This window comes from Dreissena polymorpha, chromosome 14, assembly GCF_020536995.1.
Source record: "Dreissena polymorpha isolate Duluth1 chromosome 14, UMN_Dpol_1.0, whole genome shotgun sequence".
Classification (NCBI taxonomy): domain Eukaryota; kingdom Metazoa; phylum Mollusca; class Bivalvia; order Myida; family Dreissenidae; genus Dreissena; species Dreissena polymorpha.
Genome location: NC_068368.1, coordinates 13,712,340 through 13,727,843, shown reverse-complemented (window position 1 = coordinate 13,727,843; position 15,504 = coordinate 13,712,340). Strand labels below are relative to the sequence as shown.

Here is a 15,504-nt window from a genome sequence, read left to right as displayed (position 1 = left end):
TAAAATAGGAATAGAAATAAAGAAATTATCATATTTTACGCTCATTATCTCGACCTTTTACGCGGTTAAAGCGGGAATCCTGAAAGAACAAGCGTCATTTATCCGTGAATGTGTCAGCGAAGCGAATTTAATCGGCGTAAACTTCATTCGTAAATACATCGATTCTTTCAAGGCTTTTATAAACCTATTGATAACATCAAAAAAAGTTCGATTCACGGTTGGTATTTTATACTTTTACGGTTATCGAAGAAAGAGAAACTAGGCTTTCTGACAGTGTAGGCGAAGGGATAGCTTTTTTTTACTGAAAGCCAATCAAAGTTTAAATACCAATTTCGGATGCGATATACTTTATTGGGACTTTGGATTTAACTAAGTTTGGAATCTCTCATGACTTACATGCTTTGGAAAGTTTTTAGAATTCAACCATAAAAAGACTTCTGTAAAGAAACAAGGTATGTTTACATTACGGAGCTACTTTGCAGCAATGGTCAATCTAGCCGGTAAACATCTCTAGTATACTTGAGCCTCGTTCTGGGAAAGGCGGACTTAATTCATGAGTGTATAATGTTATCCCAGATTAGCCTGTGCCGTCCACACAGGCTTATCGGAGAAGACTCTTTCCGCTGTAATGGAAGTATTCGTTTAAAGGAAGTCTCTTCTAAACGAAAATCCAGTTTATTCGGAAAGTGTCGTCCCTGATTTAAAGATAGTCAAATCTGTTCAAGTAAATTAATGTACATTTTTATTAATTTTTGTTCACGGGGAGGTTGGGATTATATAATGTTGTTTTTTTACACCGAAAGGCATGAAATACGTGTTCACTTTGCGCGGCGAATATATAAAGATAAATAGGGATCTTTATTATTTATTATTTTAGAAATGATGTTATTGAGGGTTGTAAAACCCGACTATTCATTCATTCATTCAAAATATTTCGCTTAAACACAAATTTTACAGTGGATGTTTTGGAGACCAAACTCGTAATAAACTGTTTACTTATTTTTTTGTCAGACATTGAGTTCAAATGTTTTATATTTATTATCAAATTTAGTTTATTAAGATGTTAAAATATAAAGAAACAAATCATATGTGAGTAATAAGTAAACAAGCGGGTGATAAATTCTGTATAGCAATAACATTATGATCATATGGTTGATATTGCTATCAAAATTAGTTTTCTCGCAACAACAAGAAAACGTTCAAATTAAATAATCGTTGATATGTTAGTTATTAACAACCTCATCTTCTTTTATGAAACAAAGTATGTAAAATATTCAAACTTATATATTTGAGAAAAACATTTAAGCTCGTCTGAATTCAATCTAATTTGAATATTTTTGAAAGCATCTCACCGCTCGTCAAGTACCACAATGAAAAATGAAAACAAAAAAACAGTTATATCTAGGTTTTGATGGAAATGATTATTAGGAATGAAATTAAAAGGCGCATATTTGTTTCTTAGACATTAATTTTTTCCTTGCTCAGACATAGATCGTCTTTTCTGTTCGCACCCATACACGTTTGTTTTGTTCGCAGACATAACCAGAGGTCTCCTACTTACGATATGCTGCGCCAATGCGAATGCCCACGAGTATAAATTGCAGTTAACCAACGGACATTGCCGGAAATGTCCCGGTTCCCAGCTTTCCAACAACATATGTCCGGACTTGCACGAAAGATTCAACGCGTTGAAAGCCAACATCCGGGATGATTTGCACGAACTTTACAACAATGTCTCGAGGACTTCGGATGATCTGGTAAGAAACTTTTTTGTAAAGCTAGTTTTAATAAGCGTTCTATTTTTTCCGGAAGAACTCGGTCGTGTTCGTGTAAAATCGCTTTTTGCATCGCGAATTTCCGTTATCGATCGCAACAACATCTGTTACTTCAGCTTCAACGACAAAAATGTCTACAAAAATGAATTATTATTACCACAAGATAATACTTTGATATCGTATGCAAATATATAATTATTATACTAAATTTCAAACCGAAAAGCGTGTTATTGTTTAGTTTACACTTAAAAAGGCATCATATTTCCGATTTTTGTATTTTTGTTTTAACCCACGATAACAGCATAAGAGATGTGACAGTTTTTTTTAATCAATTATAACGCGTTCCTCTTTTCATAAAAATGATTTTCCAGTCCAAAACCATTACTTTATACTGTGAGCGTGTGTGTGCGTTTTTTTTAAATATTTATTTACGACTTATGTTGAACAAGAAATTCACCTCAATCGTTAAACAATATAAAGTGACTTTATAAACGAAAAAGTTTCCAGTGATATACATGATATTCTTTCATTATCTTTGATACATTAAATGTGCTTTTGTTGGACAGGGGCTGTTTTGTATAGCATTAATTGTCATTGAACGATAGATACAAACTTTCAGGCGTGAAATAAAAGTTTATTGTTGCCACTGTGCCGACCGATTCATATTTTTCGCAACGATCCTGTTTGTTTGTTGTTGTTGTTGTTGTTGTTGTTGTTGTTTTTGTTGTAGTTTGTTTTCTTGTTATTAAATTTATTTATTTATTTTTTTTTTTGGGGGGGGGGGGTGGGTATTTCAGGTTCGATAATTGTTGCTTCATTTGATATTTTGAAGCTTTATCTCTTTGAACATTCTTATTAGAGGGTGAATGACATGCGTTCATTCAAAACTTAAAAAAAAAAAAAGTATCGCCTACCCTGAATTATCTGGCTTTGCCTATGGAAACAAAACACCTATGAGCCTCCGTCTGGGAAAACAGGGCTTAATGCATGTGCTTTAAGTGTCATCCCAGAATTAATTTATTTTAATCAATCAATTTTTAATTAATTTGAATTAAGCCAGGATTTACAGAACGAAGCTTATTTAAAATTTTGCCTAACCTTTGATATATCAGCACCACTTGCATAACGCTGACGAGATAAACCCGCCCATCATCATACAGAGGCTGGCGGATGTCGAGAACTGGACGTGCACACGAAAGAACATAGGCCGGAGGTCGCCCATGGTATGTGCAAAATACCACGATTTAACTAGATCGTAAAGCCAATATTTTGTTTAGGTGTTTTACGGGAACTTTTTAAAATTGAGTCAGGGGAAAGGAGTGGGGGAGGCTGTTTAAAAGAAATTGATCTTAGAATTTTCAAAGTTAACAGTTTTTTTTCCAAGTGTAGACACTTTACGGCTCAAACAAGCTCACAGAAGACAAAAAGCTACAAAGCACTTGAATGTAAATTAATTTGAAAGGATTCATTTTTTTGGAGTTCGATCTCATGTGCAAAAAAATTAAGTGAAGCTTCAATACTATATATTCTAGAAAAGTTCTTAGTGCGACTCTTAATAGATATTAAAAGCATTAGTATTCTACTAGTATTCATGAAATTATGTTATTGTTTTTTTTCAAATATAAATTTTCGTGGACACGTACATTCGTCCTGAGTTCACAATGAAATGAGATGCGTTCTGAGAAAACGGGGCTTAATGCATGTGCGTAAAGTGCATTAAGCCCAGTTTTCTCAGATAGCGACTCATTTAATGAGGAATTTGCGCCTGTTGTTCTCCGACGTGTTTGTGATAAGTTTATGGATCGGTCAATCCACGAAATAAAAGAAAATTACTGCTCAATGAATAATACTGATTTTTAGTATGATCGCTATAAATCTTATACATTTACTTTTTAATTTGATACTAGTCTCACGAATTTTCTAAAATGCTTTGTTTAAATCAACGTTGTTTCCATAACGATTTTCTAGGAGCAGATGTTGCACAAGACATACGCCCAACTGATGGTTCTTTCCGCATACGTCGATCTTGTTCCCGGCATTCTGTCCAACACGGTCACAGAGGAAACTGTCATTTCGGAGGTTCAAAAGAGAAGTGACAGTTTTACGGTCAAAATACACAGAATACTGTGCAAGTTTGTCGACCTAATGATCTTGACTGGTGTGAAAAACATCAAGAAAGGAATGTGTCAGTGCGCGCATGACAGTAACTCTTGAGAACGACTCCGATCGGAAAGATCACGTACTACGCATCATGACTCATGCCAAGGAGATTCTAACCAGAACGAACGAGACGTTAGACACACTACAAGACATGACCCGCGAGTGCTCGCTCAAAAAATGTTCGCCAAAAAAACTCGTTTTGTCGTGTCCGGCTACGAAGGCATCAAAACGCGAGGACAAGGACGACAGTCCTGTCCACGAAAACGAGACGAATTCATCAAAGAAAAGGAGAGGTAATAAGAAAACCAAAAAAGGAAAATCGAAAGGAAAAGATCGTACAAAAGGTACCAGCACGGTGGACAAATGCAAGGGTATGCCTCAAAAGGAACGACAACTGTGTCGAAAAGAGCACAAGCGGCCAAAGAATGAAGGAAGAAAATAATAAAAGTGAGTTGAATGATTAGCTTTCAAGCCGAAGGCTTTGAGCGAGTAATTGAGGTATCTCGTTTTGATCTCAACATTCCCTATTGGAATCAATTGGTAATAAAATGAACTCGCTGGTCATCGTATCCGCACAGTGAATATGTTTTCACCGGTGTTATTATGTGTATGTTAACTCATTATGCCTAGCGTCTATAAAAAAAAGGCCTTTGCAAACAGCGTAGACCCAGATGAGACGCCGCGGCGTCTCATCAGGGTCTGCGCTGTTTGCTGAAAGGAATTTATGTAACAAATATTCTAAATATAGGAATAAATATACTTGACATCCCTAATTTTGAAAATAAATTGATCTAATTTAGAAGGATGGGGAGAGTCTACTAGGCATAAATGGGTTAAATCGTTAGAAGCATTATTTGAACATGTTTTGAAAGGATCGAGCATTGCAGGGAGTTTCTCGGATAATGGAATATGTGCCGATAATAAATAAACAGTAGTGTTATGAACACGACCCGGATCAGTTTGCTGATCCATGGAGCTTATGTTTCAGTGAAGGTCTAATGAGTTCGTTCAAATTTGATGCATTTTATATATTTTACCTATCACACATGTTGGTATTTGGTATTCAAAACTTAAATATTAACATAAGATTGTATAGCATTTGCTGTCGTGATTTTCGAAGCAGCTATGGCTAGTTCAAATGCATTTGTGGGCAACAATTTTGGTTGCAAGTTTGTAGATGTAAATTATTTAATTATTGTTAGGGCATAGATCATTTTAAGCCAACAGTTATGTTTACTGAATAATTAATACGACTATTTCTTTAGCTATTGCTATGGATATATGTTGCTTTTTAAAGGCATTTATCCTGCCTATATTTTGGATATGTGTTTTATAAACTTTATAGTGTAAAAAGTTAAACATAGTTTTATTGGTTGTTTTATCTTTATTTTAGGATAACGAAAATAAATTATGGCACAGTAATGTGTAGATGTATGTTCAGGATGCCTCTGTTAAATATGTAACGAAAACGATCGCTATTTACAGTTTCAGTTTTTTAAAATTGAAATGTTACAAAGGTTGTTTTTTAGATACATTATAGACTTTAAAATCATCATTTTATTTATGTAAACCACTTGTTAACGTATCTTGTCATAATTATTAGATTGAACTTAAATCGCTCATCTAGCACTTAAACGTCCCAAATTATATCATTTTCTTAAAATAAGTGTTTGTAAAATATTGTAAATAAGATATTTATAATGCTACGTTGTTTTAGTAATCAATATGAGGAATCAATTTTGCAATGAAACATATTTTTATTGGTTTGTATTAGCTTTTTAACTGACCTGTTGTTACCCATGTCATCATTATTGTTGTTGCTGTTGTTATTTCTGATTTTGCTTGCATTTCGACCATTTGTTTACGCATTTACACACTTACAAGTATACACGTTGAATTTTGTTAGGTTTACGTCGACTTAGTAATAGTATAAAACGAAACCGTATTCACATGAACACATTGAGTGGATTTCTATGTTCCCCGTGAACTTTCAACCCTTTTATACGCTGTTACTGTATTGTTTTCGTTTTTCGCGTGTACAGTAAACACACAGTGTTGATTTTTTAAAGATATACAACTGAAAAATTAATTCTTAAACATTTATATATGTTTTACATTGTATTTTGCTTAATCTTGTTATCAGGCTTATTTTTTGTTCGGCATTGTTTACGAAATGTTTAACAATTATTATTGAAGCCTCGTTCTGGGAAAACTGGGCTTAAAACATATGAGTCAAGTGAGATTAGCCTGTTCAGTCCGGAAATACTAATCAGGGAGGACACGTTCCGGTTTGTGGAATATTTCACTTACATGATGTATATTGTAAACGAAAAGTCGGTGAAGACGGAAGGTGTCGTCCCTGATTAGCGTGAGTGGACTGCACAGGCTAATCTGGATTAACCCATTCATGCCTAGCGTCCTGAAAAAAGGACATTGCAAACAGCTTAGACCCAGATGAGACGCCGCATGATGCGGCGTCTCATCTGGGTCTACGCTGTTTGCTTAAAGGAATTGTAGTAAGTAATATTCTAAATATAGAAATAAATATACTAGACATCCCTAATTTTGGAAATAAATTGATCCAATTTACAAGGATGGGAGAGTCCACTGGGCATAAATGGGTTAAAACTTTACGCACATGCATTGTGTCCAGTTTCCACAGGACGAGGCTCATTTTGTTTTATTGAAGTATCGTTTTATACTATTACTGAACTAGCTCATAGAAATTATGTTTTGTACAAATATAACAAAAAAATATTATACTCGTATTTTTACTAATACTCTGTGTTCAGAACGCATTTATCTTGTCTGTTTTATTTTTAATTTACAATAGAATGTACTTAGCAATTGTAATACAGAGGTTGTTTTTGTATTTTTATAAGAAAGATACTTTTAAAATAAAATATTTTCCCCATATTTTCACTCTTTTTTCCCCAAATAAATAAAGTGAGACAGAGTAGTATTGCGCGCATTTATTCGCATAGTGAACAGAAAATCATTTATAAAGGATAGATTAGAAGACAAAACCAAGCATCGAAATCGATGATGTAATGATTTGAGCATTCGACATACAGACAGAAAGACGTATCATCACCGAAATAATTACGTTGTAATTGGTTTTGTTTTGGTAGACACATGTGGGATACAGACATGCAAACTGACAGACAAACAAACAGACAGACATCCGGACGGACAGAACGACCGACAGACCGACGGACGGATGGACGGACGGACAGACAGAAAGTTTATTCAGACGTATACAGATAAAAGCCTGTATAATACAAGACACGTGTCGTACCATGCACACGACTTAATTAAACAAGAAACACTGGAGCAATTTAGCAACTTAAGGCAGTCCCACAGCCTAGCGCATATTCGATTATTGACTGTAACAATTATAACAAATAACCGCGTGGCCTTTCATAAATGAGAGTGAGAGTGTATGAGGGAGGAGGTGGAGGCGGCGGGAATAACCGATGGAAAAACCGGTGGTCAGATATTGTGACCACTGGAAAAATACAGCTCCTACCTCGCTATCGCCACGTTGACTTAACCTTACGGTCAACGCGTTAATGAGTCAAGCGAGGGATTCCTTTAATCTCGGTGCTCTTATGATCTTACACCTTTATCGATTGTCGTCGGTTATTGGCATTCGGTTACTTTGAAGTGTATGTAAACCCGGTCGAATATTTAAAAACATTGTTTGGCAGTCTACCTATACGCAAATCAAATATGACAAAAGGTTCTAAGGATATCGATATCAAATATTTCTTTCAACTTGGGTTTTGTTAACGCATTTAAAAATAGTGAAACATATTAGGAAAGGTTTAGCTTAAAACACTGAAACTCTCAAGCTTGCTTCTTGTTTTGAATGGGGCTGTATGCATTAACAATAAACAAAACGCGCGTGAATCATTCATTTTCTGAAAATGACAAACCGTCATTCTTGATAAAGACTGTATCATTTTCGCATTGCTATCTTTCGTTTTCATGTTATATCTTATTTGGATTTGTTATACCCCAACGATTCTTAATCGTTCTTAATAGTTAGTCTCTTAATAATGATTAATATACATTGATTATCACTCCTTTTCTAATGCTATTAAAGGGGCCTTTTCACGTTTGGGTAAATTGACAAAATTGAAAAATATTGTTTCAGATTCGCAAATTTTCGTTTAAGTTATGATATTTGTGAGGAAACAGTAATACTGAACATTTACCATGCCCTAAAATAGCCATTAAATGTATCTTTGGACGATTTAAAAACACGAAAATTATAAAGCGTTGCAACGCGAAACGAATTAATAATTTGGAGAGTTCTGTAGTTGTCGTTATATTTTGCGAAACTACGAGGATTGGTTATATGAAGTATAAAAAACACCAGTTATTGTATTCGAAAGGATGGCCGAGTGGTCTAAGCGAGAAACATTTTTACTCCATGATTCCAGGGGTCAGTGGTTCGAGCCCTGCTAAAGGTTACCTTTTCTTCTTTTTTTAAATTTTATTCTTTATTTTGTACTGGAGCTTTTTATATCCAATCTTAACATTTATCAATATAAAGCATTCAATGACAAACTTCAAAACATGCCAAAATCTGTGAAAAGGCCCCTTTAATACTGATTTAAACGCACTTGTAAGTAAATGTCAGTCAAGGCCATTCTACGCTCCGTTGATTGGAGAGGTCTACTTTCGATTTCCACTAACCAAATGTACGATTGTGTTGCTCTATTTTGTGATGGAGATAAATGTTGATTCAAATCAACAGTTTTGGGAAATAAAGTAGAAAAGTAACGATTTAATTCATACAACAAATATATTGTTATTGATTGTGTGACTGATGGGTTTATTTAAAGCTTGTTATAGGCTTTCCGTTATCAGAGAACAATTTGGGTAAACGATAGATTAACGTATTTTTGTAAAGCACATTAGCAGTATAATTTATATTTTAAAATTTAAAAAACATCACGACTTTATTCAACTTCAATCAAAACTGAACCAAACTAAATTGTTTTTTATAAGAATTTGAAAAGATTCCGCGATTTTTGTTAACATCGCTTTCTACTTTCTGTTTCAATAACAACACTCTCATATTCAAAAACTGAGCTATATTAACTTTCTTGTTGTTCAGTCCTGATAACGTTTCTGTAACGTTTTAATCGATTTCAACATCCTCTATAACTATGCAAGCATATATTTAATGATTGAGGCTTTACATCGCTTAAATGAGGCAACTATTAAAAACGCGGGGGAGCGTATTTTTAGGTTACACAGGACTTTTTCTTACTCTATTTATAGAATAAAATTGAGCATTCGGATTGGTTGTCTTTGATGGCGGGTTTCCCGCAAAGCGCGATTCTATTCCTGTATTATTCTTATCCAATGGGAGAATAGCTTTGACTCTGCAGAACATCAAACTCCCGCAAAAAAATGACGAAAGTATCAAAGAATGGATAGGACTCATATGGAATATCCAAGAATGGACGATATATTGTAAGTAAAGTGATAGTAAGACATGATTTTGTTTAATAGATTGCAACCATGTGGACTGTTATTAGTAAGTGCTATATTGACTTGTTCTATTAATTAATATGCATTCTTTTAAACTATAGTAATAGTATATTTCTTTGTATACAAATGAAGATTTCCTTATAACATAGGCACATCAAATATAAGCACGTGCGTGTTTTGCCGTCGACATTACATCATTATATGGTAGTTTTGGTGGTGATATAATGCCTGTTACTTTAACGGCTACGTTAATAATAATGTATATCGATGATTATTATTGCTATTTATTATGATGTATATCATGTAGATTGTAAACACTGCTATAGTCTTTCTATAATTAAGCAACAGTTTTGCTATTGATTTACTACGACTAGTGATTCTACGATATAAGTATTATAATACTAACTTGCAATACAAAGGTTTGTGATGTTATTATTAACGATATATTTTTGTATTTTTTTTTGTTTTGACATTGTATCGCCGACGGACATATTTAGCAGTAGGGAACGATGGCTTGAATAATGTTTACAAATTGTATTAATTTCCAGCTATTATTTCAGGCTTCATCACGTTTAAAATGAAAATGTTTATGCTTGATAGTTTTGTCGAACAAGTATATTTAGAAATTATTCCAGCGCAGTGCACGATATGGGCGATTATCCCAATTAGCATTTGATTTTTTACAACTACATACCAATGTTTTGTCTACTATTTTACATCTTAAATCGTGTGTTTTTTTTTCAGAAATAGTGGCATGCGCAAGCGTTCTTTTGCTTCCGACAGCAATGGGCCGGAAGACAAAAACATTCACGATCAAATTATCAAAGAAGTTGTGCAGGAGCGCAAAAGAACCGGCTTGCGGACTGGTTTCAGATTCGGATACGAAGTTTCCAAAGATAACCGATGTGATCGAAGAGTATAAGGAAGGCATTGTTGACGATATGTTTGAAACTAGATTGAAGATATCGTCGCTTTCGAATAGCTTGGTATGTGATAGTTGTGTGTTGGACATTTACTCTAATATTATACACTATTATTAAATCGTATATGTAATTTATATATACATATATAATAATTAATAATATTTCACAATGTCTTCATTCTATCGTTTTGATGAAACCATACAAACAAAATGTTCATGCAAATGATCCAAATAAATTATGTTTACATACATGATCTCTAAAAATCAACCCTTTGTGGACCCGAAAATTAACTGTTGAAGTACAAATGTTAATCGATAATGAAGCGTTTGATATGTAATTGAGTGGAAATAACTTAAATAATAAAAACAGCCGATATAACTTATGTTAATGTGTTAAAACGTGCGTTGGCAATACGGGGTTTAATTCATGTGCCGAAAGTGTATTCCCAAGTAAGCTTTTGATTTTCACACAGTCTAAAGAGGGACGTCAATATCCGCCTCTAAATGGATTCCGCTAAGAAGAGACTTCATTTAAAAAGAATTTCATTAAAACATATGTGCGGACTGCGCAGGCTAATCTGGGACGACACTTTACGCACATGCATTAACCCCCTTTTCCCCACTGCGCGATTCAATTAAACGTTTAGACCCGACTAGATAAAGTTGCCTATTTCTTACAGCACGACGTCTATAACATGGACGCAGAGGCGCATTTCATTTCCATCCCTGCCCTTGAAGACGCAGAAGCAGACGAGAACATATCGCGGATGTTGGCCAGAAAAAATAACGTGGTAAGTACACAATCATCTTTTTATTACAAACAATGACGATAGTAAGAACTAAAGTGTTTAATAACCGTTCAGTGTCAGAACTTTGTATTCGAAGTTTAATTCTTCATCAACTCATTCCTAAAAATTACGAACTATGTATATCCCCAACCCCTCCTTCCTGATTATAAGGCAGGCAAACAATGCTTTCGAAGTATGGGCTAATCATTATGATTACTTGGCATTCTATTTTTAACATTTTTGTTTTTGAAAGCCCGTGTAAGTACTTTGATTGGTGATCCGTTATTAACTAAGGTTTCTTTTATGTAAAAAAATAAGAAGCTATGTTTTAGCTTCACTCAGGCTTTCACAATTTGTATTTAATCGCACAGTGGGAAATCGGGGCTTCATGCATATGCGTTATGTGTTGTCCTAGATATTCACTCCGCTTATCAAGTTTGCGTTTCAATTTTTCAGGAATATTTGTTTCACAAAGAGTATGCTGAACTGGTTGTGCTCGTCAGGTATTTGGAAAGTAGTGCCCGACCTGATCACAGACGAATACGCGAAACACGCCACCCAGGTCGACAAGGAGATACCAATCATTAGGAGGGACATCAGCAACATATTGCGCAAGTTTCGGCATTTTGGTCGGATGCTTGGCGTGCCGGATATCCGCAAGAAATTATGCCGCTACGAACAGAAACTTTGTCTGCATGATGAGAAGGATAGAAAAAATTACGCGCTGAAAATCGTCGCGTATGCGGCAAATAAGACCACGCATATACAGAGTTGGTTCGATAAAATTTCGGCTGCGACAGAAAATTGCGAACTAAATTCTTGTTCGCCCGCGCGTAATGTTTTGTCGTGTGATCATGGCGGTTCTATGAAGTCCAAAGGCAGTAAGCGACCAAACGGTGGAAGGCGAAGAGACAAAAGTCAAAAAGGAGGGAAGCAAAAAGGTAGAAAAGAAAGGAAACACAGAAATCATAGGAGGACACGACATCAACGGAAATGCTGAAGATTCTTGTTTTAGTTCTTGTTATAATCTGATGTTCGAAACGGATACATTGAATTTTTTTCTACAATGCTACTTTATATCGATGACGGAGTATAAGTGGTTTAAGTCATACCATATATACGAAAAGTCGCTAGATTCATTAATAGTTGTGGTTAAAACAATATGTCGATAGGAAAATAAATATAATATGAAGTGGACAAAGACAAGTATTATGCACTCCGCAATATGGAAATTATTATATTATCATTTACGGTTGAGGTCATACTGTATGGTTGAAACAAGTGATTTTAATTGGAGGTTTAATGACAATTGGCCCACTTGATCATTTGTTTGATTGAGTATGGGATCATATTGACCTATGGAAAGTTAAGTATACACTCAACAAATCCTCGCACGAGATTTGATAAGATTGTTATAGTCCGAAATCGTCATCATCATCTCATTCACATTTGGTCATTGACTCATATAGTCGTGTGAATAGGCATGCTATATAATCTTCATATGTTTGTTAATCAAATAATGAAGAAACAACAGTGATGATATCAGAGAGTACAGCTATTGTTTTCGAGTTGTTAATGACGTACGGCAAAAAAGGATTCTTTATTTAGCGAGTTCGTATCGGATTTGACAAATGGGATCTTTCAATAAGTACATGTTTCTTGGGGATACCACATTTGTCCGTACAGTTATGTTTAAATTGAATCAGGGTTATATTTAGAATATAAGTGTTGGTATGGAATAACAACCATATTTCAAGACCATCGTATTTGATTTGTTTTGGGGCTCTAAAGCTGGTCCAAAGTGCGTTAGTATTGCCATTCAATTTAAAGGATGTCAGAAAACACTTTGTACGAAACATTACAGATTACCGCTAACTAATAAGTGAACGGTTTGATGGCATTTGAAAACTATACAATGGCATTTTGTTGTTGTTGCATTTTCACTTTTTAACATGTTTTGTTCATTTAGAAGTTACTCAAAAGCATGTTATACTTGCATATATTGTTTAGTTATATCAACCATAGTCATTTAGGTGCTTGTTCTTAACTTATTGCGTTATTTTCAGGGTTACATGTTTTTGGATTTAGTTATTGTTGATAATGGTGTTCAAGTCCAAATTGGTCATATTATAAATATCCATTGGACATGTGTCAGTCGGTTAGTACAATCAGTTTGTTATCCGTTGCTGAACTTTGGAGTGTTACTGTATTATTTGATTATTGTGTAAATCCGCATTTAAAACCATGTTACTTTTACACTGCTTTTCAAGTGTTCAGACATTATCCACATTTATGTATATACATTTCTTCACAACTTCACTTCATACAGATAACATTTAAGTACTTTTTGTATAGTATATTTTATGAAAAGCAGTTATATAGTTCAAGAGCATCTATAAGCTGTTTAGATATGACTTATTTACAATAATTGACAGATCTGAGTTCCATTATGTTTTACAGCTAAATATATGTATGTTTATTGGTTGTGTAATATAGATCTCGTTCACGTATCACATTCCGTAGATCGAATGTGTCTGATTTTATACCCGATGTAAATAACCGGTATTTCCCCTGTAATTAATGAGGTTGTATAATATTGACCGTCACATTATTTTGCCAATGCATTTATTTTTCATTTATTCATGTGAATTTTTAACATTGGTCTACATTCCGTGCTATATTTTGTTGGTTTACATGTATATTGTTTATTATTTGTTTATTAAAGAGATTTTAAATTTAAATCTGTCTTTGTTTTGTTTATTTTATCGACCAGTTCTAGTAATCGGTGTGTCTATTTCGAAGCTATGTTCAGCTTTGTCTAGTTTTCACTGAACGATTTTCAATGTTCGAGTGGTTTCGTGTTGTGGGGTTGGGGTTTAATACGCGGGTGAAACCCTACCTTCCGATATAAAGACAAGCAACCAAACTCACTTGCTTCCTATATTAGGGTTGAACCCTGGTCGCATATGTGAGAACCGCGTGTACAAACCTACTGCGCTTATAATGCCTCAGTCACAAATAATCCGGTCGCAGGCCGATGTGTCCGATCTCCAGGCATCGGGAAGACTGGACACGTTTGAGCCGTCCGCCGTCCGATGAGTGACAAAGTTTAAAACCTCATTCACAGATAGACACCGATCACCGTCCGATCAGCGGCCAACTTTTTTTTCCGCTCATCGGGCTGGCGCCGGCCGATGATCGCAATCACATCGGGTCATTTTGTAGCATCGGGTGGCGTCCGGATGAATTTTTTATATCACAGTTTGTTTTACCCGACATTGGTCCTGGGAAGGAATCGTGTTGAGATCGAAAAAAGATCGGACGATCAACGAACGGTTATCGCCCGGCGTGCGCCCGACACCGGATTCATTGTACGTGTAACATAACGAACATCGTCCGGCGTTCGTCGGGCATCGTGCGGAGGCCCTCCGCCTATCAGACGGTCGCCGGCCGATGTATATGCCTCTGGGAAATACATTTACTTTTGCCGATACACGTTCAATGAATCCGATGTCGGGCGATCGCCGGGCGATACCCGTGCGTTGATCGTCCGATCTTGTTTCGATCTCAACTCGATTCCTTCCCGGGCCCGACGTCGGGTAAAATTTTAAGTGATACTTAAAATTAATCCGGACGCCGCCCGATGCTACAAATTGGCCCGGTTTCCGTGCGATCATCGGCCGGTCGCCAGCCCGATGAGCGGAAAAATACGTCGGCCGCTGATCGGACGATCACGCGGACGATCACGGTGATCGGTGATTATTTGTGACTGCGGTATTACCGGATATTCTTATAGCAACCATCCTGTAACAACCACTGCGCTTACCGGATAGCTTTATATCAACCATCCTGTAACAACCACTGCGCTTACCGGATAGCCTTATAGCAACCATCCTGTAACAACCACTGCGCTCACCGGATAGCTTTATATCAACCATCCTGTAACAACCACTGCGCTTACCGGATAGCCTTATAGCAACCATCCTGTAACAACTACTGCGCTTACCGGATAGCCTTATAACAACCATCCTGTAACAACTACTGCGCTTACCGGATAGCCTTATAACAACCATCCTGTAACAACCACTGCGCTTACCGGATAGCCTTATAACAACCATCCTGTAACAACTACTGCGCTTACCGGATAGCCTTATAACAACCATCCTGTAACAACCACTGCGCTTACCGGATATACGAATACGAATACGAATATTTATCGCCGATATGAACACTGGACATACAAAGGAGAAAATGTAGAAGTCGTGTCTTTTTATAAGTATTTAGGTGCGTACTTTACACCGAAGTTATCATGGACCTAGCAAAACAAGTCATGAAAGCTTTAGGAAGCATT

The 15,504-nt window shown here is 35.8% G+C and overlaps 1 protein-coding gene and 1 long non-coding RNA gene across 3 annotated transcripts; both read left to right on the top strand.

Moving 5' to 3' along the window:
* Positions 1-258: 258 nt before the first annotated feature.
* LOC127857678 (uncharacterized) lies at positions 259-2,999 on the top strand. The gene is made up of 3 exons (XR_008038553.1): positions 259-452; positions 1,537-1,757; positions 2,888-2,999. It is a non-coding gene; the product is annotated as an uncharacterized LOC127857678 (long non-coding RNA).
* Positions 3,000-8,411: 5,412 nt separating this feature from the next.
* Positions 8,412-13,894, top strand: LOC127857898 (uncharacterized). Of its 2 annotated transcripts, XM_052394623.1 has the most exons (5): positions 8,412-8,722; positions 9,231-9,425; positions 10,188-10,429; positions 11,046-11,156; positions 11,610-13,894. In XM_052394623.1, the coding sequence occupies exons 3-5, from the start codon at positions 10,229-10,231 to the stop codon at positions 11,739-11,741; spliced, it is 444 nt and encodes a 147-aa protein (XP_052250583.1). In that variant the 5' UTR covers positions 8,412-8,722; positions 9,231-9,425; positions 10,188-10,228; the 3' UTR covers positions 11,742-13,894. The 2 variants fall into 2 exon arrangements, with proteins under 2 accessions (XP_052250583.1, XP_052250582.1); XM_052394622.1 differs by lacking the exons at positions 8,412-8,722; positions 9,231-9,425 and adding an exon at positions 9,466-9,489.
* Positions 13,895-15,504: the final 1,610 nt, after the last annotated feature.